This window comes from Calypte anna, chromosome 1, assembly GCF_003957555.1.
Source record: "Calypte anna isolate BGI_N300 chromosome 1, bCalAnn1_v1.p, whole genome shotgun sequence".
Taxonomy (NCBI): Eukaryota; Metazoa; Chordata; class Aves; order Apodiformes; family Trochilidae; genus Calypte; species Calypte anna.
Genome location: NC_044244.1, coordinates 6,499,558 through 6,525,481, shown reverse-complemented (window position 1 = coordinate 6,525,481; position 25,924 = coordinate 6,499,558). Strand labels below are relative to the sequence as shown.

The 25,924-nt window shown below is 44.7% G+C and overlaps 1 protein-coding gene across 2 annotated transcripts in view; it reads right to left on the bottom strand.

The window, feature by feature from the left end:
• The window catches only part of CAMK1D (calcium/calmodulin dependent protein kinase ID), a 228,202-nt gene extending 217,143 nt beyond the window's left edge, over nt 1-11,059 (bottom strand). The window contains exon 1 of one of the 2 annotated variants that reach the window (XM_030466180.1): nt 10,699-11,059. In XM_030466180.1, coding sequence (XP_030322040.1) covers nt 10,699-10,790 — 92 coding nt within the window. In that variant the 5' untranslated portion in view covers nt 10,791-11,059. The remainder of the gene's footprint in view (nt 1-10,698) is intronic. The other variant, XM_030466169.1, reaches the window with a different exon arrangement.
• Nucleotides 11,060-25,924: the final 14,865 nt, after the last annotated feature.

Here is a 25,924-nt window from a genome sequence, read left to right as displayed (position 1 = left end):
AACCTCCTGATTCCTAAAGCTATAAATTTAATCTGTGACGTGAGACATTTTCCTCTTTTCTAAGTTACTGCCCTTGTGCCCCAGTGCCTGGGCCATTCAGTCCCCAGGAGTCACACCATTATTCTCCATAAATGTTTTTATCTAAGCACCTTCTTTCTCACAGTGCATCAAGCAGCTCAGCTAACAAGCCACAGGTTCTCTGCCTCCCTCTTCTCTCCCTAAAGAAGGGCACATGTGCAGCAGTACAGGATTTTGTGATTATCTTTTTTTTTTTAATGTTTGAGAGCATTTCACATGGGGAAGGAGAGTTTGTTTGCTTTGTAATATTCAGGTTGCTATGTAATTATGCTAGAGAAGGTGTCTCAAAACACTGTGGCTTGGTCTCAGAGAATGAGGTGGTGTTTTTAATTATGATCATCATCAGCCCATGGAGAAGCTCAACAGTGTCAGATACAAAAAATGTTGTGTCTCTTGAACAAATTAATTACACCCTTGCGGAAAGAAATCACATTAATGCAGAGGAGTGAGGCTGACAAGGATCCCAGGAGCTTTAGATAGTCTTTTAGATATTTCAGGCCAAAATAAAAGATAAAACCTTGAAATTTGTTCAGGTACTCTGGATGAGAATGGGGTAGGGAGCACAAAACAAGATTAATATGTTCACAGCATCTTCTGCCATTGACAGTGCACACCAAGCACTCTGCTGTGCCTGAAATATGCAAAACCCTGAAGGCTTCAGGGCTGGGCATATCCTATGGATTTACTTATGCTGAGAGGCAGGAGAAGGCAGGAGTGAAAAGTGGGAGGAAATCTCCCAAGCCAGCTCAACATAAGAGGGAAGGATTATTCAGGGATACTCCAACAGGCTCTCTCAACTACGGCTGCATCTGATTAGCAACCTGTGCCTTCCTCAGAGTTCTCCACATGGCTCTACAAATCCTCTGAGAACTCTCCTCTTCCACACACCCTCAGCTCACTCCTACGTTGTTTGGGTTTTTCTAAATAATTTTGGCTTTTCCACATTTTTTTCATCCAATAGTCATCCTCATTTCAGCCCTTGCCCATCACAGGGGGAGTGGCAGGGTCACAGCTAACGAGTTGGGCTGGGAAGTCCAGGCCTGATTGAAGCTTGGTCTCCTGAATTATTTAAACTGGGATGGGAAAACAGGATTCTGCTGGGAACAATCCTACATCACCCCAAGAACTGCCTGGTCTGCTTCAGCTCTTTATAGCTCTGGGAAGACCTCGATTCCTCTGAACATCTGAGAAACAACACCGCAAGAAAGCACCCGTGCTGTTAACAGCCACATGCAGACAGAGCTTTGCACCTTCAAGCCTTAACTAGTAAAAACCAATTCTTTGTGATGACCCTGGATGAACCACATAAAAATAAATACATTTTGAATACATTGGTGCTGACAGAGTGCCCACGATTAAAAGAAGCAGGATGGTCCACTCCAGAAGGCTGGAGTTGATTCTGGCTGTGCTTTGGGTTTTCAAGCAACACATTTCCTCATCTCTAACAAAACAGTGTTAGCATTTTTGTCTTATTTATTTAGCTTGTAAGTTCTTCTGGGTATGAACAGTTGTTTACTCTGGTGTTTGCACTATTCCTAGCTCCACAATGCCTGTTCTCATCTGAGGCCAATGAAAGGAACAGTAGTGAAACCCCCAAATACTTTTAGATCCTTCATATTGACCTGCTCTGGCAGAGGGGTTGGAATAGATGATCTTTCAAGGTCACTTCCAACCCCTAACTTTCTGTGATTCTGTGATATTTCACTTTTGAGTGTCCAACACTCAAACATAGAACAGCTTTTCAGCCTTTACAAATCTTTACATTTCAGTACAAGGAGTTATGCTCTTTTATTTTATACTGTCCTCAAAAGCCCATCCATTACTGCAACAAGTAACAGCTAGAGAGAGCAGGGCAGCCACATTTCTCCAGCACACAATCCATCAGGTCAGCAGGCAGGTTTCACATCAGCTAAAATGTTAACATCACAGTATGACTCCACAGGTCTGGGAGGTACGGGCTTAAGGGAGATACCTGCAACATCTGAGGAACCCCCAGGAGCTCCTGGAAAGAACTGCAAACCTTTGCATCCCAACACTGATGAACAAGGGTTACTTATTCTCCAAACTGCCATACCAACCCTCACCAAAACAACCATGGAGGTAAAAGGTTTCCAGATCTCAAGCTTTTGCACAGGTCCTGACCTCGCTTCGCTCCCATCAATCACTGATGAAATCTCTTGGTCCTCTGCACTCTGACAACCAACTGAGCATCAGATTTAGTTATCAGATTTTGGGTGCTCGGTTTTGAAAGAACATACCTTCAAATATTCAAATATTCAGCCTAAATTAGGGAGAGTTTAGAGCAGGACAATGAGAGGAATCCACAGTGAGCAGAAAGAGAGCAAGGCAAAGGGTGTAGGGGAGAGCTGCCAGAGTTCTGCACCCTATTGCTGCCAGGGGTCAATGCTCGAGTTCATTTGCCCCATTAAAAGCACCTCCTTTTCTTTCCTCCCTGAAACTGTAAGTAGGCTGAAACTTTTCTTTATCTCCAACTGGGAATGTAAGAAAATCAAAACAAAACCTGAAAGAAATCCTACATCTAAGCCAGCAGGTCTTCTCTCACATGCTTCTTCCCCTTTCGACTCTTGAAAAAGGTATTTTAAGAACTATCTTTGTGGTTCTGTACTCCACTTGTCCAAAGCTGTTGATGTGTTAAATGTGACATATGATATTGCCCAGGAAAAGAGCACACAAAATCAGTCATCTGTTTTACAGAGCATCTCCAGCCCTTGTACTCAATTGCTCTACACACAAATCAGATCCAAAAGAGAGCTTCTTCTGAGCATATCCAGTGTTAATTAAAAAAAAAATTTAAAAAATAAGCTTTTTAACTCAGCCAAAAAATTCTACTCAAAAGTATTATTTTAATTTAACCTCATACAATCTGTCTGGTGAGTAATTCTGGCATAAAACTCAATACACAGCTTTCAACATGAAAACATCAGTGAGGGGCCTTCAAAAGTTTATTAACAATCTGTTATTTATAGTTTTGTTTTTAAAAAAATGATTGACACAACATTCAGAGGAAAATTATAGGAATTGCCAAGTCAGATAACAAAAAAACCCATCAGTGTCAAGATTTGATAGAAACATTTTAAGGAATGTTATGATTTCTAGAAAAGATAAATATTCTGATTTATGATGAGCTATTTGTCATTCAAAACCAGCCCAATCACACACATATATTTGCAAATTATTGTTATTGTTGTTAATTATTATTTACAGAAAAGCACTGAAATGCAAGGTGGTTTGAATTCCAATGAAAATGACAGATTGCTGCCCCAAAGAACTTCTTATTCCTCCCTTCACTCATTACCTGTTTACTAACAGTGCCCGTTTAGTCTCAACTTGTTTTCATGCTATCTAAAATGACAAGAAAATTAGGTCCTATTAAGTAATCATGAGTATAAACTGTGACTCACCAGTTAAGTGAATACCATTACTGGCAATAAATTCAGAATCCTATTATAAATACTTGTTATTGTCAAGCAAACCAAACAATACAACTTCATTCAATATTAATTCTATCTCTGGATGCTTGAAAGGATTAAATAACTCCAGCCAATATTCTGCGTGTAGTCAGGAGAACCATGTGTGAAGGGCAACAATAATTGAGGTCAGTCACCAAGGTAGGAAGATAAAAGAGGCAAAAAGGAAGGAAAAAATACCAAGATATTTTAGCTCCTGTGTGAAAGCAGATGGAGGGTGAAGGAAGCAGACAGGCTGCTCCAGATGGTGGGAGCGGCGGTGAAGAAGGCTCTCACACCCACTGTGTTGTGGCTGTGATGGGAAGAAGAGCCTTGGTTAAAGGATTACTATAGGACTCAGGTTCAGCTCCATCCACTACCTCTCCACCAGGTCTTCAGACCCTCTGGGTTCTGCTTGTTGCAGGCTTTAGGGTGTCAGATCCCACTGTGGCTGACAAAAAAGTACCAGCATTTTTATGTGTGTTTGGCCCTCAGAGCTGCACAAGAGTTTTTGGCCAAGGCAAGGATTGCATTTCCACAGAATCATAGAATCTGATTGGCTGGAAAAGACTTTAAAGATCATCAAGTCCAACCAAAAATCCAGCACTGCCAAATCCATCACTAAACCATGTCCCCCAGCACTGCATCTACAAGGCTTTTAAATCCCCCCTGGGATGGTGACCCAATCACTTCCCTGGGCAGCCTGTTCCAGGGTTCAATAACCCTTTCAGTGAAGAAGTTTTTCTTATACCCAGTACAAACCTTCCCTGGTGCAACTTGAGGCCATTTCCTCTTGTTCTATTGCTTGTTAGTAGGGAGAAGAGGCCAAACCCCTCCTCACTACATCCCCTTTCTAGGCAGTTGTAGAGAGCACCAAGGTCTCCCCTCAGCCTCCTTTTCTCCAGGTTAAACAACCCCAGTTCTCTCAGCTTCTCCTCACAAGACTTGTTCTCCAGACCCTTCACCAGTTTTGTTGCTCTTCTCAAGACACTCTCCATGACCTCAATGTCCTTTTTGTGACTGAGGGGACCAAAACTGAACAGGGGATTCAAGGTGAGACCTCACCAGTGCTGAGCACAGGGGACAATCCCTGCTGAACTCCTGATGCCCACATAACTCCTGATAGAAGGTGGAATGCTGTTGGCATTCTAAGCCACCTGGACAAAACCTTCCAAAGCCCATTGCTTAAAAAAATAGGGGGGGAAAGACCAAATGTCCTATTCCAACCCTACCCAGGCATCTTATTGCCATCTTGCAGGTCAAGCACATTCTCAGTCACACAGCATGCAGGTGACTGGGTGTCTTCCAGCAGCAGAGACAGTTCTCAGACAGTAAAGATGCACTTGAAAGAGAACAGCCTTGGAAAAAGACAAGGCAAGGCAAAAAGGGGTAAGACATCAAAACTAGTGGCAAATAAGGCTCAAAAAGGAAGCGTGAGCACATATGTGAGCTGACAAAGTCTCCAAAATGATCCATTCACCTGACAGCCTTTGATTATTGAGTATTTTAAAATTTTATTTTTAGATGGCAAAAGAAAATTGGACTTTATGCTTTACTGTTGCCCCAAACAAGCACTGTCCAAAATGCATCCATTAAACCTGCTTGGAGACCTGTCAAAAATCCCTTTTCTAAAGTTCTCTCCATCAGCCTTTAAATCCATTGGCCATCTTGCTTTTCTTTTCTCCCCATTTCAGTTCCAAGTAAGTGCTCAAACCTGCTATTTTCTGTAACTGCTCAAGGGAGACCAACAATCTACATGATAAGATACTACAATTCACATTGCAAATAGCAGGGACTCATTATTTTTAAGAACACAGGGGAGGTAAGCCATGCCACACAATAGCAACCAGGTTACTTGGTTTAAATATATATATATATATCACCATAAAGGGTTCCTAACAGTATTTTTCTGCTTGCTGCAGAAACTAAAACATTTTAGTAGTTTCACAGCATTAATTTAAACATTAATACCTGGACCTCAGCTCTCAATGCTCTTCCCACAGATACTTGAGAGGTGCTGTAGGTACCATGCACCTGAGTATGAATTATCCCTAAAACCCCCATTACTCAGATTCCTAGAGTTACAGATCTTAAAGTCAGAAATGACCATGAAACATCTTCCTCTGTAAACATGGACAAGAGGCTCTTCTCTTTCCTGGTGATTCTAGCATGCAGCCTGAGAGCTCTCAGATGGCAGGAGGATTTTTCCTAGCAAATCATCCCAGAGGAGATGGGAACCACTTGCCTCCATAGTTTTCCCCAGTAGTTCATCAACCTTCCCCCTGAAAACATATGCCTTAACTTCAGCCCTTTGGGACACTGTATTTTTTATCTGCATATATGTTTTTAACATGAAATGTTTCTTTTATGTATGTTTTTTTTTTAAAGAGGAAAATACTGAACTGAGGAGAAGATGAAACAGTCTCACAGTGCCACTGCAGCCTCACTGGAGTGCCATCAGAGAGAGGCAGAAAATGCTGGTAATGTCAGCAGAAACATGAAAATCAAACACACTCCTCAGAGTTCACAGGGGCTACAGAGCCAGAGGAAACACAGATACCAACACGTTTCTTTACATCTTGAGAATTTCCAAAATCAGAAGGGAAGACCAACTGAGTGACTTGTATGATGCCTCAAGTTAAAAGTCCCAACAGTGATGATTTGTTGTGCTGAAGCTATCACAAGTGCTTTTTGCACTCAGTTGATGAAAAAGGAAGATCTTTGAGCAGAGAAAACAGATCTGGAGCCTGCTGATATCTCCCAGCAACCTCTCAGACACATGGGGCACCTTGGCCAGGACCTGTCCTGACCATCAGCATCTTCTTGCCAGTGGAAGTTTGGCACATCACCTCCAGTAGCCTTGTCCTCCCTAAAGGTCTGAGCAACCAAGAACAGATGAGAACATGAAGTGGAGCAGCTCATGAAAAGCCTGAGTGTCAGTGCAAGACTGCAGGCAGGGGAAAATACCATGAAGGACAGGAGAGGACAAAAACACAGGAGGCAGCACATAAGGATTTGTGACAATGTGTGAGAAAGAAAATAGATGTGAGAGCAGGACATGGGATGACTTCATCTCACTGCATGAACAAGAACATATGGGTATGGGGAAGAGTCATGAAGAGCACCGGGAGCCCATCTAATGGTGTAAGAGTATGGATAAGGACACAGATGAGACAGTTATGGTAGATCCCCTTAGAAAAACAGAATAACCTGTAAGTTTTCTCTATATTGTGTTTTAGGAAAGTCCTGGACACATCTTTTCAGAGAATATTTGTCTTCCCTATATTACAACTATATCCTCACAAATCCCTGTGTTATCATTGCTGAGATTTAAAGATTCTGCTACATCAGTTTTAAGAACAGCACCAGTATTCCAGTAGATATGAAGCTTGAGCCTCTCTAAATATTGTAATTTCCATCATAACTCTAATGGCAATAAGGCCTAATGAGAGCTATCTTAGAACTGTGGGCATGATCCTGATCCTTAGGCAGACCAAATGATTGGAAGCTTTCCTCTTTGGCTGGTGGATTACATGGCATCTTGAGTTTTAAAATGCCTTAGACATCATACATTTAAATATGAAGAAAAAATTATATTTCAGTGATCACTCATCTGCTTATCAGATTCCTGATCCTTGGAAACTTCACACCTCTCAAGGGCTGGGGCAGAATTCCCCCCTTTCCTGGCAGGCCTGTGAATTGAGTAGAGTTACAAGAGAAAAACTTCTGGCTATTTAAAAAGATTACCAGCTATTCAGATCATCTTTCCTCAGGCCTACTTGTTTTGACTTGGAAGGGATCCTCACTGCATCAGCTGAGGATCAGCCCACTGCTGTTTTGTTTTTTTTTTCCTTGATTTACTTTGTGTATTTCTTCTTAGCTGCTTTTTCAGGATCTGTAATTTCACTTTCAAAGGCTCAGTAGTGAACAGGTCCAGTTTCAAGAAGAGGCACCCACTGATCCTCTACATACAGAGTGTGGGGCACTGCAAGTTACTGCAGTCCAACATGGATCAGCACCACCAAAATAAAGCAGCCCAAGAATGGATCAGGACCATTATATGTATTTTTTATATTTTTTAAAACATATTTTGCTGGTTTATATCTTAATTCATATTACATTCTATTTTCTTAATTCATATTTGCAAAATATTTCATTTACACTCTGGTACCCAAGAGACTGCAGACACAAATTAAGATTGGGGACTCATGGGAACTAATGACTACACTTAGGGACTGAGCAAACACAAACCAGGGTAGAGAAAGGTTTGAGTACCCTCTGAACCAGCCACTGCATTACTGGAAACTGCTCTAGGAAAACACTATTGCCCAGCAGCACTGAGCAAAGCAAATAACCCAGACCTCAGCCACCAAAGGAAACAATTCTCTGAGTGGAAAAGGCTCCTTATCTACATCTGGAGGTGACGTCGGATTCAGGATGCCCATTTCAGCATCAATGTGGTTGGACATGATTTACAGAGACACATAAATAATTAATCCCAGCTCTGGAAGAAAGACCTGGGAAGTCATTAGAGGTATTCCTTGAAGCCCAAATGACCTAATGATTAACTGAGTTAGGATCTTATTAATAATTCCAGCAACTTCAATTCTCCCATGTTAAAGATTTGCTGAAAAAGCCTTTATTCAGATGAAAGACTCCTTTCAGAGAACAAATCGTTAGTGGAGTATACATATAGATCTAACATTCACAAACCAAGGAAAGTAAAATTTATTTTTAATGTTCCCTTTTCACTTTCTTCCCTGTTTGGGAGTTTAGTGCTTTTCTTTCTCTAACCAATTTTACCCCAGGAAATTCAGACTGTTGCATGGAAAGAGGCTGCTTCCCCATTAAAACTGCTTTTAATGCTTCAGCATCCTGAAATGGAAGGTGTAAGAGAAAAGCAAAATGGGGCTATTACCCTAATCCAGTGCATCTCATCTGCCCTGACAAATTTTTCACTCCAAGCCCATCCATGCGAGAGAAAAAACCTATTAGGTGGTGAGATCAGCTACAACAGGTCTCAGCATTACAATGAGGAAGAGATCAAAGCAAATTCTATCTCTGCTCCTAAATAATGCCAGAGGAAAGATTTTGGTCCAGGTGCTTTAAAGGATTCCATCCTTTGGACTTAATTCCATCCTTTGGACTCCTGCACCCTGTCTGTCTGCTGCTCAGTTCAGTGAGCAGACCTTTACAAACACTTTATGATTTGCACAGTGATGTCCTACATTTTTTAGAAGTTTCACACCCTGGTAAATCACACCAGAGCTGATAGGAGCTGCAGGTGCTGTGCTTGTGGGTGGCCAAGGACAGAACCAAAACTCAGATTCAAATCTGGTAATTACCAGGGTACCTTCTGAAATTAAGGAATGCACAACCAGAGGGCAACCAATGTGTAAGCTGTAAAATGCACATACATTCATAATTAATAGGGTTTTGTCTGGAAAAAAAAACCAGCTCTATTTCCTTTATAAAGGCCCAGGTTTGTAAACCATTGATTTTAATTTTCAAAAACTTTGTAGATTGACTTGTTAAGTCCAGTTTAAAACTTCACAGCTTCCACTCTCATTAGAAAGGACTTACCAAACCAAACTGGGAGGCTAAGACAATGGTTAATCATTTGAGACACTAATTGGCCTTATTTAATGAATTTAATTTGCAACAGCCATGTTAATATGCATAACCATTAACTCTGACCAACTTTACCTTCGTTGGGACCTACACCTGCATCCATTAACTTCTCTGGGACACAGATCAAGGCCACAACACTAATTGACTCCAGAATTCTTCAGTGGCACAAATTATCCCTCACAGCTCCGTACATAACAACCAGGAATATGCCAGAGGGTTGCTCAGTGCAAACTGTCCTGCTGCTCTTAACAAAGCTCTTTGCTTAAAGACTTTCCTCCCAATACCCCATTGTTCAGGAAGGGAACCAGACACCTCAAGTGGCAAGCAGGGACACGTCTCTCCGGACATGAAATTCCGACAGCTAAAACTTGATGAACGTGATGAGAGTGCACCATAAAGCTTGGCCCTTACACTGCACTTTGCTTCTTCAAAGACCTGGACAGACATTAATTCCATGTGCTAAGTCAGCATTTTTCCAAGGGCTTGGCTGCCTGCTCGTTGCAGGTGTGTGACCCACCCCACATTAAAGGACCAGCCTGAGCCTGAGTCGCAGTTTGTTACTAGGAAATCGGTGAGCCCCTGAACCAAATATACTCTGTTTATAGAGAGCCCTCCCTTGGAAGCAGAAAGAAACTGAAATATGACAGTCAAAACTTATCCAACCGTATTTTGGGACACAGAGTATGGGAAGCACTGTTTGGGATTCACGATGCTTCGTTTAGAGATGGGCTTGAAGTTGCAACTGAGGAAGCGGGGGTGACACCGCAACGAGGAGCAGTCCCAACACAACTGAACTTTAATTCCAACATCTCCAGAGGCAGCAGCCCATATCCTGACCTCCTTCAGCACTCCTGGCTCTCTCTAAAATATCCCATAAGCGAAAAAAAATTTTTCAACAAAAATAAAACTCTCTGCCCAGCCAAAAAAGCATCAGCCTGCACCCCGCTCCCTTGCACCATCTGCGCATGTTTATTCTCAGCCTTCCGATAAAAAAAAAAAGACAAAAAAAAAAAAGCCCACACTAACGTTTTACTAATCTTTATGCCCCGCCACTATAAATAACAAATAAACCCCAACACAGTTAAGTACCGTAGCTAAAACACATCCAATCCACTCCGATTATTCCTGTTTGTTTCTCCACGAATAGATGCAGCCCTCGGCTTCAGGGGAACGCGTGCGAGTCAGACTGCATTTATTTACAGTAGCACCACCGAGAAAAAAACCTTTCCCCGTCTCCTGATCCTATAAATATTTTAAAACACTTTTCCCCCCCTTTATTTAGGAGGTAAAGGGGGGATCTTAGCTCAGCAGATATATTTTTCTCCGTGTTTCCAGACAGCCCCGACTTCTCGGAGGGATGAGGGGTGAGCGGAGCGGCCCCGAAGAGTGCACAGAGGGAAACGCACACACACACCCGCACGCATCCGCGGGGTGATCCGCGCACCCCCGCGGAGAAGGACCCGCGCCGCCCGCCCCGCTCCGCGCATCCCCCCCCAGCCCCCGCAGCCATCCCTTGACCTACGTCCCCAGCGTCTCCTTGAACTCGAAGATCTTCTTGATGTCCTCCGCTTGCTTCTTCCAGGAGCCGCCACCGTCCCCGTTCTCCCGGGCCATGGCCGCGGAGCGCGACCCGCGGATGCCGGGCCGGGCGGCACCGAAACGGCGAGCGGCTTTTGCTTTCCCTTCTGTCGCGGTAGCAGCGACTGCTGCTGCTGTCCGCTCTTCTTCTTCTTCTTCTTCTTTCTTCCTCCTCCTCCTTCTTCTCCCCTTCCTCCTCCTCCACCTCCTCACACTTCCTGCCCGCTGCCGCTTTTATTTCCTCCGCTCTCCGGCGGGCTCCGCGAGTGTCACTTTTCCTGGGCTATTTCCTCCCAACTTTCTCTGCCCCCCCCCCCCGTCCCTCCTCCTTCCCCCCGCCTTTCTCTCCTCTTCCCACCTCCGCACTCCCGGGGCTGCCCCGTCCCTCCCTCTTTCCTTCCGCGCCCCGCGCAGCAGCTGCGCGCACGCTCTGGGGATCACTCTGATCCCTGATAGACCCACCCCGGGAAAAAGTCCTCCCTTCCTTTTTTTTTTCTTTCTTTTTGTTGGTTTGTTTGGGTTTTGTTTGGTTTTTTTGAGAGGAGGGGGTCACTGTTTCTTTACCCCCCGCGCCCCTTCCCCGTGGGATGCGGAGCCTCCCAGGCGCGGTGCGGTGCGGAGCGGAGCGGTTCGGCCCCGCCAGCACCGGGCGCAGCAGCGGCTGTGTGCGGTTGTTATGGCAATGGGAGGAGGAAGAGGAAGAGAAAGAAGGAGGAGGCAGCCCCGCCGCTGCTCTGCTGCCTGGCGCTGCCCCTCCTGACTGAATGACTGGAGATAATTCGCATTGCACCAAAACCGCGCACGTCAAACGGGAGGGGAGGGAAACTAAAGAGGGGAGGGAAAAAGAAAAAAAAAAAAAAAAAAAGAAAAAAAAAAAGAAAAAAATTAAAAGCCACACCACGAGTAGCGCAGCGCCTGGCCGGGATGCTCGGGGGCAGCACCACGCACACTCCCTGGTTGCAAAACCTCACCCCTTGGCAAGGGTACCCAGCACAGCCCTCAGTGCACCCAACGAGCACCCAAACACCAGAGGCACCCCCTTGAGCAGCAGCGAGCCCAGAGGCAGCTGGATGGGCACCAAGCAGCCTTGGCTGGAGGCCCATCCCACCACCCCCAAGCCTGACAAGGCACATACACACACAGACACACGTGGCCCTGCTGAGATTGGTGCTAAAAGTAGCTTTTTCTGGGCAAGGCTGAGACCTTTTGCATCGTCGCATCGGGCATCGGATGAGTTCTGATGAGAGGCAACGGGCAGGATTCATCAGAAAGAATTATTGTCTAGGCTGAGAGGTATCTCTGGGCTTCAGCTTCAGAAAGGTAAAACACTAAAAAAGTGCAGTTCTTTTGGGACAGCCAAGTTAGGTAACTAAATCAGAGGCCTCACTGCCTTCAGGTACAGGCACTCTGTTTCCTGCTCATTAAATAAGGTGCCTGAACATAAATCCTAATATAAACAGCAGAATAACATTCACTTAAAACCAGATGGGATTGTATGCACACAGCTCTTTAACATGCATAACATCCTTTAACAGTTTGCTTGAAATTCTACCTTCGAAGCTGATTTTCTGGATTTCTCATTATTTATGAGCACAATTTACAAGGTATCACCCTGTGAGGCTTTCCCTGGATCTGGGCTGAGCTGTGCCTTCCAATTCAAAGGGGACGTGTCAGAAGTGGGAGTTCATAGGTGTTTGAAGGTGTAATCTTGGAGAAGAGGATGGGCGGGGTGTTTGGGCAATGCTACCCTCTGCTGGGCAGAGCCACTCGGCTTGGGCTGTGCCAGCTCCTGTGCTTTGGTGGCCATCCCACCACACGGGCAGCCCAAACATCCAGGAATTTGGTTTCCTAGGACAGGTGATTAGGTGCTGTCAGTGTTAACTTTGAACAGCTTTCCTTCTTTCCATCCTCTGGGTTTCCTTCCCTGTGTAAGCCTTGTGGCAGTGTCACCAGGAGTCCCCTAGCAGGATCTCCGTGTCACTGCATGCCTAGGAAATGAAAGCTGTGACTGATCTAAAAAGATGCAATTGTCACTCAAATCCAGATTTCCCTTCAGCCCTCGCAGCAGTGATATTTTCTGTCTTTTTCACTCATAAATTCCATCAGAAATGCCACACTGTGATTTTGGGGTTGCTGAACGGAGCTACCAAATGCAACCTCCTGTCTTCAGAAGGCAGAGAGTTTGAGGCCAAAAAAGAGCAAGTGTGATCAGATGCCCTTACCTCTAGCACAACCAAGGCAAAAAGACCTTCATCTATCCAGAAGTCATGAACTGTAACTCATCCTGGAGCTATGACATCCCAAAGCCACCTTTGTTATTTATCCATCACAAATCACCACTCTTATTTATGAAGTCACGTTGGTCCTTACAGCATCACATTAAAATCTCACTGTGCAGACAATATTGCCCACTTTTCCACTCCTGCTTTCAACAGGAAAATTTTTACATTAAATTGCTCAAATCCCCTCCAACACTGCAATTTCTCAGCATCAAAATTGCATATGATAAAGTACACAACCATCTGTAAATCTCAGTTCCTTTTTTCCTTATTTAACCTGCCCATTTAGCATTGTTTGGATGTGCTTTTTTTTGTGATAAAAGTACTTGTATTTGAGGTAACTGGTAATATAGAAATCTCTGGAGCCATTACAGCTTTAATGAGAAGTGCTCAGGATGCTCCTATTAGGCAGGGATGCCTGGCACAATAGACCATCACAGCCCCTTCAGTCTGTCATGTCAGGCTGAATTTAGGGAGTCTGTAATCTTGCTTGACTGATAAGCTCCTGCAGAGCTATTGTGGCTATCAGAAAAGCAGGTATTTCTGAAAAACTAAAATCTTCCATGAGAAGTTGGCTGTGTACAGCAGGGCACATGGCAGTGCTGTGGCTCTGTGTGGCTGCAGTCAGTGTCTAATTCCACACAACTGAAGTACAAGAACATGACTCAAGTGGTAAAATGAAGCACTCAGAAAGGTCAGGATTAAGACTGCCAATGGAACATCAATTTGGGCCCTGTTTGTGGGCAATCTCTCATTACCTGGGCAGGCTTTGCAGCTCTGCCAAGGGTTTTATCAGGAAATGGCAAATAAGCAGATGTGGCTGATGTGCACTTGAAATGGCTGCACATGGGCATCCAATCACCCCATGCAACAAAACCCCTTACAGCCCTTACCAATAACAATTTGTTTATTTTTTTTATAAAGCTTCCTATGGAAATTTAGAGGAGAAATTTTAAAACTGCTTCTAGGTGAGATGTTTTATTTCAGAATGAAGTAATCTCATTTTTTTGAGTATTATTTAAACTACAATATAATGAGCAAATACAAAGGAGTCATACCTACTTTCCAAGCTCTTTCACTTGCAACCTGGTTTTCTTCTGCTTAAACACTATAATACTAGATCTCTTTCCCAAAGAACAATGCTGTTTCTGACTCATACAACATAATCTTCCTTTTCAATTAGAAATCAGCACTGCTGACAGTTTTCTGCAAGAACTGCAAAACTCTGCCTGTTGCTTGGCTGCCCAAGTCCAAGCACAAGAGATGAGCACCCACAGCTCCATGTCTCTGCCTTGGCTTAAAACCCCATGTGCAAGCTCCAGCATCTGAGCCAGAGCAGCTTCAATGCAAAGCAAACAACATGTGAGCACACAGCTGTTCTCTGCTGCCTCAGGGAGTGGCTTTTCCAAAAAAAAAAAAATCCAAAAAACCCAAAGCCACCTGGATTATTGGTTTGTACCTATACAAGCAGGAACCAGGTTCTTTGGTGCTGGTCTGTGGATGCTGATAGCAATGCACAAGCGTAGACCTCAGCAAGCAACTCAAAGCAAAATGACATCTGGGAGGTTCCAGAGCTTCTAGGACAAGCTTAAGATGACATGAAATCCTGGAGCAAGAGATCTTCCAAGTTGGCAGCACAGGTTACTGTCTTAATTTTATTAGAAGCCAAGTCTGACTGACATGATAAATAATCCCTCGCCCCACCCCTAAACACACTTTTTTTTGTTGTGCCTTTTGTGCATTCTTGGCATTTTCATGTGTGGGGATGTTGTAGCTCCAGCCTTAGACCCAAGGTGAGTGACTCTTTTGTAAATCTGAAGGACATCCCCTTGGGTATTATGCTGAGTCATGAGAAAATTAACTTTTGAAAAGAATTGCTTACTTTAAAAAGGAGAGAAGAATTGCTTATTTTAAATGAAGAATTTAAACTCATTTAAATGAGAAAATTGCTTATTGAAAATCAAACAAAAAAAGAGTTCCCTGCTACTTTTTTCATTGGATAGTAATCAGAAAGAATAGCAATTTGAAAAGTGCACTTTGACAGGGAACCAGAGGGTTTGAATTTTCACCAAGGATAAAAAGAGTGCTTCTGGCTGAGTTTTAATGCTTTCCAGGTTTGTTTTGACACTGTTAACTTCAGTGCAGAAAATTATAACCTCACCTTTAAAGATGCCCACAAGCTGAAGCTGCTGATGCCAACAGCAATGCTTCTCTGAGCTCACAGAAGACTTTCAAGCAACCAAGACTTTGACTTGATCTGTATATCAAGAGGATGTACATGTAGAAAAAAAAAATCACCCCAAATGAGAGACTTCTGCAAGTCTGAGATACATGGTGATTTTTGTTACTTCTTTTAGGGTTAATTATAGCCTTAGTCCTTACACCACCTTTAAGCATGTTAAAGCTTTAGATGAATTTAAGCTCTTTCACATGACCTCAGGCCCTTGCTCACCTTACGTTGCTAAAACACTGTCCAAAACCATGCAAAAGCAAGGGAGAGGAGATGATAGATGGGGGCTGCCTCTGCTTTTCTCACAGGGAAGTGGGAGCTCGAATTGCCATAGAGTTTTAAACTATATCTGTAAAGTAGAATGAGCAAGCCCTGAAACAGACTTGGGTCCTCAGCCTGCAATTAGTTGCCTGAAGACCATCTGGTGCCTGATTAAGCCCCAAGGTGCTTATGTCACTCCAGAGGTTCTGAAATGCCAGCCAAGCTCTTTAAGTTGTGACTTTTTTCCCTTGGTTTTATTCTCACCTGAATAAACTGAGGAAGTTCCTGGACAAAACTACTGACAACATGATGCAGAGGTCACCCGTTTCACTATGGAAAAATTGGGATTTAAGAGAATAATAACCAGGTTGAACAGATCACTTAAAATCTGCCATGCCATGGGTGCACTGCAATAAACCTTTCAACCCAGGACTGTAAATCACAGTCACACACAATGGAGGGGGCAGTGGAAAACTCTCCCTGCCAAATCAGAAGATAGAGGAGTAACACAGTGGTAAAGATGAAGATGAGCAATGAGAGAGGGGGTAGAAGTTGGACAGGAGAGCAGGGAACAAATGTGTGATGGGAAGGTCAAAGGGATGAGATGCTCCTGGGGCAAAAGGTTAAGAAAGAAAAACCACACACACCCCACTCAGCTCCTGGTTTTGAGCTCCAGAGACTCGAATCTCAGTGTTTCCCTGCTGGCAAGCACCCCTTATGAAATCATCACCAAAACATGTCTTGTGACTTTAGAGAGCTGCATGACTAACACAAACCCTGCTCATGCCTCTCCTCTCCCTCCCTGAGCTCTTGAGGTGGAGATCTGAGCTTGGGATTCAATTGGAAGAGCCTTGCCAACAAGCAAAGTTTTGGGGCTAAATGAGGATTAGATATTTCTTCAGTTGGTTTGGTTGATATGGCTTTGCACACGTGTTTTTTTTGGGAAGCAACAAGATAGAACATTACATCCACAAGGTTTACATTGGAAAAACATTAGGTGAGAAGGTAAGGACTCAAACGCTGCAAAAATATGAAAAAAAAAAAAAAAAAAGTTGCCCAGACTTCCAATTCAACATCATAATACAGGTTTACTTGGGTTTGGGGTTGTTTTTTTTCCCTCAGGATTTCTCCCCTGCAATGAGCAGTTCAGCACAGGGAATTTGGGGGCATGGGGAAGGAGCTGCCCATGAGGATGTCCAAGTAGGACACTCAGGCTGGATTTGCCCTGGGGACAGGAACAAATCCATGGGAGTTGTGCTTCAGGCACACACAGTGCAGTGAAATGTTGTGTGCTCTGGGAGATCCCTGGGGTTGTAAATTGAGCACCCTAAAATTAGCAAGTGCCTTTGATCACTCTGGCCTTAATCTCTCTGTGCCTCAGCTCACCAGGTGGTGATATCACTGTGAAGATAAACACATTAATATTGATCAGATGCTGCAGCATTACAGAGGAGCTAGCAAGGAAATTAATGTTGAATTCAGTGTGTGGTTTGAACAGCATGTGTTAACGTGGCCTCGAGCAATTCACTGGATTAAAATAACCCCAAATGATAGGTGATCAGATAATTAAAGGATGCATCGCATTCGAGATGCACAAAGGCCTGTGCAGGCTGTTTAATTCTGGAGTTTCCTAGCTCTGGAGAGCTTGACTGTACAACCTTACAATCTGCATGTGAGGTTCACAGCCTGTACCCTGAGGAAGAGAGGTTTATCTCATCACATGGCCTCTGCACCACCTCCATGCACGTGCCTGTCTCTTTCCTCCAGCCCTGGTAACTTTTGACTCCATCCCTAATTCCAACCACGTATCATGCCACCACAGGGAGGCCAAGAAAGAGAACTTAATTTGCAAATGAGGAGGCAGAGTAGAGAGAAAATATCCATTTTTCCCACCCTGGAGAGACAGGTTGTTTTGTTGGACCTCAGGGAGTCCTCAGAGGATGAAAGTGCAAGAGGAGACACAAGTCTGTGGGATGTGGGGCTCTACTGGTTTAGCTACCCACTGCAGTGATCTTTCATCCCATGGATATATCCATCAGGGAACTGAGCTTGTGAACCTCTAAGTAACCCTGAAAGGCCAGATCTTACCAGCTGTGAAGCCAGCAGTGATTGACACAATGTAAGAGCCTCACATCCCACCTCAGCCTGGCTCATGCTTGCATCAGGTCTGTGTTCACACTGAGGATCAGGGCTCAGGGTAAACATGCACAGGCAGGTAGTGACTGAAGAAGAGGTAATGGCTTCAAACTAAAAGAGGGTAGATTAATTTAGACACTAGGAAGAAATTCTTTGCTGTGAGGGTGGTGAGACACTGGCACAGGCTGCCCAGAGAAGCTGTGGCTGCCCACTCCCTGGAAGTGTTCAAGGCCAGGTTGGATGAGCCTTGGAGAAACCTAGTCTGGTGGGAGGTGTCCTTGCTAATGTCAGGGGGCTGGAACTAGGTGATCTTTGAGGTCCCTTCCAACCCAATTCTACATTTCTGTGAACATGAGTCCTTAGCTTCATGCAATATTATTGTTCAGGCTGTACATCTACTATAAGTTTTCATCTTCCCAAGCCCAACATTCTCATCTGAGCCATGGGAATCCTCTATCAACACAACTCACTGCCAGAGGTGATATGCCAGAGTCATCCCATCTAAGAAAAGGGACTTATTCTGGACATCTTCCTTATCTGCACCCAGGAGAAATGTCAACAGCCTCCAGCACCACCTCACCACAATAGAGTCAAATAAGTGAAGAGCTGGGGGGAAGAAAATCATACAAGCTGGAGAAAAAGATATGGAAAGACATTCACTTTCAGCAGAAGTCAGCTGTCTTTTGTATGGGTAAAGTCCTCTTAGAGATCAGATTTTTTTTTTTTTTTTAATGTCCTCATTTTGTCTTTTTCTTACTTGGTGAATATTACTGTTTTCCTGTGTTTCTCACAAAACTGAAATTATCTTGGCTAATTTTGTTCTTTTCTGCCACAGACATTAGGATTGCTAAATAATGAAGGAAGAAGGAGCTTTGCTAATTAATTGCAGGATTGTACCCATGTGCCAGAGGCAGGGCAGTGCCATCAGCAGGTGACAGCTATGTGAGACAACAACCAAAGTTGAGTCTTGCTGCCCAAGCCCATCCCAAAGCAGAGATGAGGTGGTTTGGTCTTTATCAGTGGGCAGATTCTCCATCCCAACACTCCAGGCCTGCTTCCAGTCATTCCCCACAACTTATTTTTAAGCCCCATGAGATTCCAAGTGAAAATGATTTTATTTTCAGTCACAATATGACACAGAAAGATTCATTTGGAGCAGTCTCTCTTTTTGGTTTTCTACAGAAAGTTGGTGCTTTTATGAAATGAAGGTTGAGATTGTCCCCTTAGCCTTTCATTGCAGGTGTTGGCTACCAGAAAAGAAAATAATGCCTTGGAGCAACCCATGAAAAATCCCACTGACAGCACTTTTATCTTCCACAAAGAGATCCACACACAGAGAAGGAAGCCTGACTGCCAACAGGGAGATCCTGATGGGGAATATGTTCCTCCCCGCCCCCCCTGCAAAAGCCCCAGGTGAGGACCAGCATCCCTGGCTAACTGGACAGCAATCCAAGAAGCAGCTGATCCCACATTTATCCACCCCATTTTCCTTTCCATCTTGTTATTCTTGCCCTGAGGATGTGCATGAGGCCAGCTCTGGTCATTAGCACCAGGTTCTTGGCAACTGGGTTGTGTTACAGGGACAGTGGTGGAAAGGAGACAGAAATATTGCTGGGCAGATCCCAGCCTCTGCAAGAGCTGGGTGGACCTCAGCAGCCCAGGGGGAGCTGAAGACCCCAAAAGCCAGGGTGGGAACCATTAAAAAGGTTGGAAAAGAAGTTAATGAGTGAACAGGATCTACAGAAGAAATGAGTTCCACCAGCTTGGGAGGGAAATGTGGATTTTCATATACGCATGAGCTTGCACAGATTAGATTTTTGTCCTTTACATAAAACAAGCTTTTGCCATGGGTTTAGCCCATGCCCTGGCAGGCAGACCCCCAGGTCAGTGGGTGCTTAAGAAAAAGCACAAGATCTTCATTCCTGTGGGACAGGGACATGGGGACTGCCCCTGCCTGTACCTCGGGCTCAACTCTTCCTGAGTAGAGGGTAAATATCTGAACCCAAAGGCACCAGCCAGGTTGATAGAGGTAATAAACCTGTTCACAGGACCAAGCTTTACTCATGCAGTAGCTGTAAACTTGATGTGGAGCACTGGCACAACCTTTGGGCTCCAGGCTAAACACTTGTTCTGCACACTCCACAGCAGCAAAGAAAGGATGGTGCTGAGCAAGAGCTGCCCAAGGGCCAACACAGTCCCCTCCTCTCCTGGTGAGCCATGTTCCATTTACAGAACAAAATTATCAAAGGACTTGCCAAGAAAAGCAAGCATCCAGTCTGGCAGTTTTAGCCAAAAGTATCATTCACTTGCTAGAGCTGAAAAGGGAAAATGCCAGCATTTAGCAAAAACAGATGTTTCTTGGAAAGTTTTACTGGAATTCCCAACTTTCGGGTTGCCAGGGTCAGTGTCACTCTTCCAGCTGTCCAAATTCATCCGTGCTGGGATGTGAGCAGACTGTGAAAAGAGCCCCAGAAGGGGAGTTCTGCAGAATTAGGTGGTGAGGGGAAGGATTTTAGTAGAAGGTTGAACCTCATTGCCCAGAGCTCTATAAATCAGATGGGCAAATGGGCTTTCTTCTAATAGGAACAAAAACTACAGCCCCACAAAGGTTGTTGTACAGCTTTTAGCCAAGCAGGTGTCAAGAAGTCTTGTGCCACAATGCAGGTGGCTTTCCCTGATGGAACTGAAGTTTGCTTTGGGCTTTTTGAAAACTCATTTAATTGAGTGGCATCTTTTAGGCACTCTCCCTTAATTAAATTTGCATAGGCATAGACAAAGAGGAAAGCCAGGCTGCTTTATTGAACTCTGCTCCTCTCATTTAGCAATACCCAGTTTTGCCTCCACCATCCACCTGCCAAACCTCCCTCAGGACAGCTCTAGGCTGAATCATGCCCTCACAGGCTCTTTTTGGCTTCTTTTCTCTCATCTCCCACACAGACACAAGGCTACAAGCAGTGACTGCTGCAGACATTCTGCTCTATGGCCACAACCCCCAAAAAGACATTCCTCACCTTGACTTTGCAGTAAGTTTTGCTGAAATATGATGATTTCTGTCCTATTTGCCATCAAAGCTCCTGTGTCAATTTATCTTTGCTGCATCCCAGCATCACCCAGGCCATGCCTTGACACCAAAACACAAGCAGCCAGGTTCCAGCATCAGCAGAGGGGATGCCAGGGCCAGCTGGGTACCTGGGTCAGAGCTCCATCACGGCTGGGGAAGGCTGGATCTGAAGCAGGTTGTCTGAATGCAGCACAGAGGTTGCTCTGCTTTGCTTCAGCTTGCCTTGCAGGTCCTTTGGAGAGCCCAAAGCACATATTTTTTATGCAAAAATCCTGGTTTGGGTGGAGGGCTACCCCAGGCAATGCAGAGATGAAGGTGAGCTGCTTCCCCAGTGCTGCTCCCTGAACCTTCCCCTCTCCCTGCACGTTCTCCCATTCCCCCCCAGCCTCCAGCTGACATGAAAGGAGCCACAGCCCTACTCTTGAAGTCACTTCTGCCTGTAAAGCTGTGGTCAGCATCACACACAGCCCAAACATGGAGCTGGGCTGATTTCTGTCAACAGAGAACATGATTCTTCGGGTTGTTTGTTTGTTTGTGAATAGGTTTGTGAGAAGAAGCAACTTGTCTCTCACTTTTGTGTCTGAAATGAAAGGGCAACTATCCTTGTTTGGGGAGGAAGCCTCAAGGCCTGCTCTCAACTTTCTCCCCATGCATAAAAAACGAATTTGTTCTTCTAACCATAAGAATTCATGGGGTTTTTCCCTTCCTCAGCACAACTGAAAGTGTGAACTGAAAGGCTCATTTCCTACATTCTCAACTAAGAAGTCAAAAAGCTACTTATTGCTCTTGTCCTGAATGCCCAGCTCTCCCAATAGGGTCAATAAAGTGACAAAGCCCCACATCCTCCCACTCCCCAGGTGACAGGGCTGCCAGCACTGCCCAGGCACACACCAGGTCATGCCACAGGAAAAAATCTTTCTGCTGCTGCCATGCACCCAGAGCTTTGGAACTAACATGACTACAGCCCCAGGAAAGTGTACTGGGGTTTTTGCCCATCACAGAGCAATATTTCTTTCTAGTTCCCATAAAGTTTTCCAGATGTTCTAGAACGTGGCTAAGGAGTGATGATGCTTCAGTAGCTCGAGGACTGTAACTGAGGCAGACTCCAGCAGGGCTGATGCAGGAATAGCTGTTATATTAGAAATTACATAACCTTTCTTAAAAAAAAAAAAAAAAAAAAAAAGGTATTGGATTCAAAATTATTTGGCATCAAAACCTGTCACTGCTTATTAGTCCTTATTCAGTACAAGTGGTGCAGAGGTAAAACATCATTAGGACTTTATTGATTTCTGTCACCAAGGCAGAAGTAACACACCCACACACAAAAACTGGGAGCAAGTTTGTGAGCTAAAACTGGAATCTCCATTCTCCCAGCCTGCTGAGGGGACCTTTCTGCCATGAGAGCTGGGATGCTATTTCTCCCCGGGGTGAGAATGTGGTGCCAGACCAAGTCCCCCCTGTGTCACACCATCCCACATGGGACTCTGAGCCCTGGACACACTGGGAAAACACAGTATAGGTTGTCCCTCTGCAATGCCCAAGCTGGAGACCCTAGACTAGAGGGGTTGTGGAGAGGGAAGACGAGGAAGAATTGGTCCAGCAGAATATCTGGGGCTCCTGGTCACTTGCAGGGCTTGGGCAGGAGTGGGGGGAGGTTGGGGGGAAGCTGCTGATCTCCCTGGTAGCCTCTGCAGCAGGCAACTGTCTGGACAATGCAAACTCATCTTTTAATAGCAAGATTTAGATTTCTGGAAAAAAGATCAGTAAGACCCTGCAAGCCATTGTATCCCAAGCTGAGCCCTTTGTCCGGGTCCTTGGAACATTCTGCTGCTCCAAACCTGATTTTCTAGCAAGTCACTTTGGTGTCAGCCCCCTTGGTGTCTTGGACTGGCAGATCCCTTAAAAGCAAGAGAGGATGTGGGTGTGTAAAAGTGCTTCAGGGACTTCTGCACATAACTTGTGCTCAGGACCCATCCTGCTCTGGCCCTACACATCTAGCACAGCTCATTGGTACAAAGCTTTGCTAAATGAAGGAGTCTTCCAGGGGGGCTTCTCTGCTGCAGCCCATCACAAAGCCAGTGAGGGGGCCTGTGGGTGCCTTTCTCCTTCAGCATTCCACCTTTAATGGCTTTTCACAAGGAATATTGGCTTTTGTACTTCCTTAGATGAATTGGCAAGCCCTAATGAGCTATGAATGCAGTTTAATAAAGCTCCTGTTTGGAGGATGGAAATTGTTCTGTGAATGGAAATGAATGGAGGCAGGAAGAGGGGAAGGAGGGTGCAGAGGTGTGAAGGTTCAGAGCATGAAAAAGCCAAGGATTAAATTGTAAGAACTTGCAGTCTTCAAGCTTAGAAACAGACAGAAACATGTCCCCTGTTTGTTTTGGGGGATCCCACATGATTTGTCATTGCTCAGTGGCTCACAAATGTCTTCCAGAAGCCGGGACAGAAATGGTAGAGGTGAAAAGCTGAGCTGATACACCAGAGACCTTCAGAAAAAAGGCTTGATGCTGAAGAGAAAGTCATGAAGAAGTAGACTGTGCCCAGAGTGCAGTTTTACTCCAGAATGATGTGGTTTGCCTTGCTCTGATGTGAGATGCTGCAGAGCCCTGGATTGAGCTGCTCAGCCCATCTCTGACTCTGTAGGACTCACAGACCTAGGTGAGATTCCCAAAATGCTGGAGCCATCCCAAACTCTGACCCAGACCCTGATGTCTTCCCAAAAAAGCACCCTCCAGGCAGCGTCTTCCATCAGGACAGACAGATGGGATGGAGGTAATTTCTCATCTGGCCTTCGTTACTGTAGCCTGAACATTGGCTTTTCTGGCTGCTTTGGGATAGTGAGGTGGATTGAGAGCTGGCTGGGTGAGGTGGTGTTCAATGGAACAGGGTCAGGCTGGAGGCTTGTAACCAGCAGTGTCCCCCAGAGGTCAATATTCAACCTGGTCTTGTTCAACATGTTCATCAATAACCTGGATGAGGGGACAGAGTGAATCCTCAGCAAGTTCACTGATGCTACAAAGCTGGGAGGGGATGGTGACACTCCTGGGGGCTGTGCTTCCATCCAGCAATGACCTGGACAAGCTGGAGAGCTGGGCAGAGAAGAACCTGGTGAGGTTCAACAAGAGGAAGAATAGGGTCCTGGACCTGGGGAGGAAGAACCCCAAGCACCAATATAGGTTAGGGGTGGGCCTGCTGGAAAGCAGTTTGGAGGAGAAGGATCTGGGTGTCCTGATGGACAGTAACTTATCCATGAGCCAGCACTCTGCCCTTGCTGCCAGGAAGGGAATCCTGGCTTGGAAGAAGCAGAATGTGGCCAGTAGCTTGAGGGAGGCCATTCCCTCCCTCTCCTCTGCTCTGGTGAAGCCACAGCTGGGATCCTGCATCCAGTGCTGGGCTCCTCAGTTTGAGACAGAGAACTACTGGAGAGAGTCCAGCAGAGGGCAAGAAAGGTGGGTGGGGGACTGGAGCATCTCTGATGGGAAAGGCTGAGAGAGATTTGGGACTCCTTAGCCTGGAGAAGAGAAGGCAGAGGGGAGGTTGTTAATGTCTAACATGGTGCAAGGAAGTCTGGAAGGAGCCAGACTCTTCTCAGTTGTTCCCAGTGAGAGGATGAGGGGCAACAGGGACAAGCTGGAACACATAGGGGTGGACAACACATTAAATAACCCACATTTTTAAACACAAGTTTCAGGGGCCAGCTTGTTAAGGGGGATCCCTTATGCTGAGTTTTGCTTTGACTGTTGTACCAGCAACCTCCTTCATAGTATGTGTTACCTCAAGGACAGATCAGCTCTTGGAGTCTCCAGACTGGGTGATGCCATCTCATGGACACCCCTTCCAGCTGTTGGAAATAAATCAGATTATTGCAACTTTCACTAATGCCAGGTAGCCTGGTACCATGCTGCTTTCTCCTTGTTCTCCCTCGGGGCTGAAGCTTGGAGAAGATGTGAGGATTTCTCCAGAGGTTTTTTGGTCCTCCAGGGTGTGTTTTCCAGAATTCCTCTGTTTAAGAAATACTGTCTTACATAACTGTGCACAAAGCTAAACACACATTCATAAAGCATCTCCACCCACACACCCAAGGCGCAGCTAAAACACTGAAGCTGGAACAAAGAGTCACCTTACACTACTCTGGAGATACATGATTACAAGTATACAGGCAATAAGGCATTTTTTTTTATTATTCTTCAATTTCTTTTATGTCTAAGTACCAGATCTGAAATATTCAAGTTTGTGTTCAACTTGCAAGGAGTCTCAGTAACCCTGGAAAGGCTCAGCTCAGTATCTACAAACCCATGACTGCAAAGAACATGGTGTCAATGCCTTCGACAAGATCCAGTTCAATGGGACTGAAAAAAGCTCCATTTTTACCCTTATATTCCATGCTGGTAATATTTTGCCCCTTATTTTCTATTTCTCCTGTACTGTCCCTCCCAAATCAAATAAACATCTGAATTTCAAGCTAATAAAATTTAATGAAATCTGACATTAGACAAAATTCAGCATTAAGTCACTGAGAATACTAAATCATAATTTAAAAAAAATCATTATACTTACTTCTGCTGAAAGATGCCCTTAGGTAAATATTTATTAAAAAAAATAATGAATAGACCTGAATGATATTGTAAAAAAAAGCATCCAACAGGAAGAAAAATCTAGGCTAAGAGCTAGATTCTTAAAATTGTACTTTAATTATTGTGGGAAAACACATTTCTAAAGTTATCAGGTGGGTTATTAACTCACACTAGAAGTATTTTGTGTTTTTTATTTATTTTAAGATGTCATTCACTTTACCAGTGACAAAACATATCCAAACTGGGAATATTTCCTTTAATTAAGGGAAGCAAGTAGGGGACCTATGAATGGAAACCCTTGCAGGACATCTGCAGCCAGGATTATCTTGCTTAACAAGGTGTTGGAGGCTCATGGAAAACATGAAGTATTATGGGCTGTGCACACAGGACTGCAGGCAGCATGATGGATGCAATTCCAGCAGGAGCCAGGGATGGGAGGAAGATGTGAGCAGCTGCTGAGATGCAGAACACAGCCCAGGTTTCAGCCTGGGTTCCTGCAGGTGCAGGGGTTTGTCACTGGGCTGTCTCTGTCTGTCTCCATAAGTGGTCTGGTGGCCAATTTCTACCAACTTTGATAGCTAAAAATAATGAAAGGCATGAAATAGCTGTGTGTTTTGTGAAAAAAA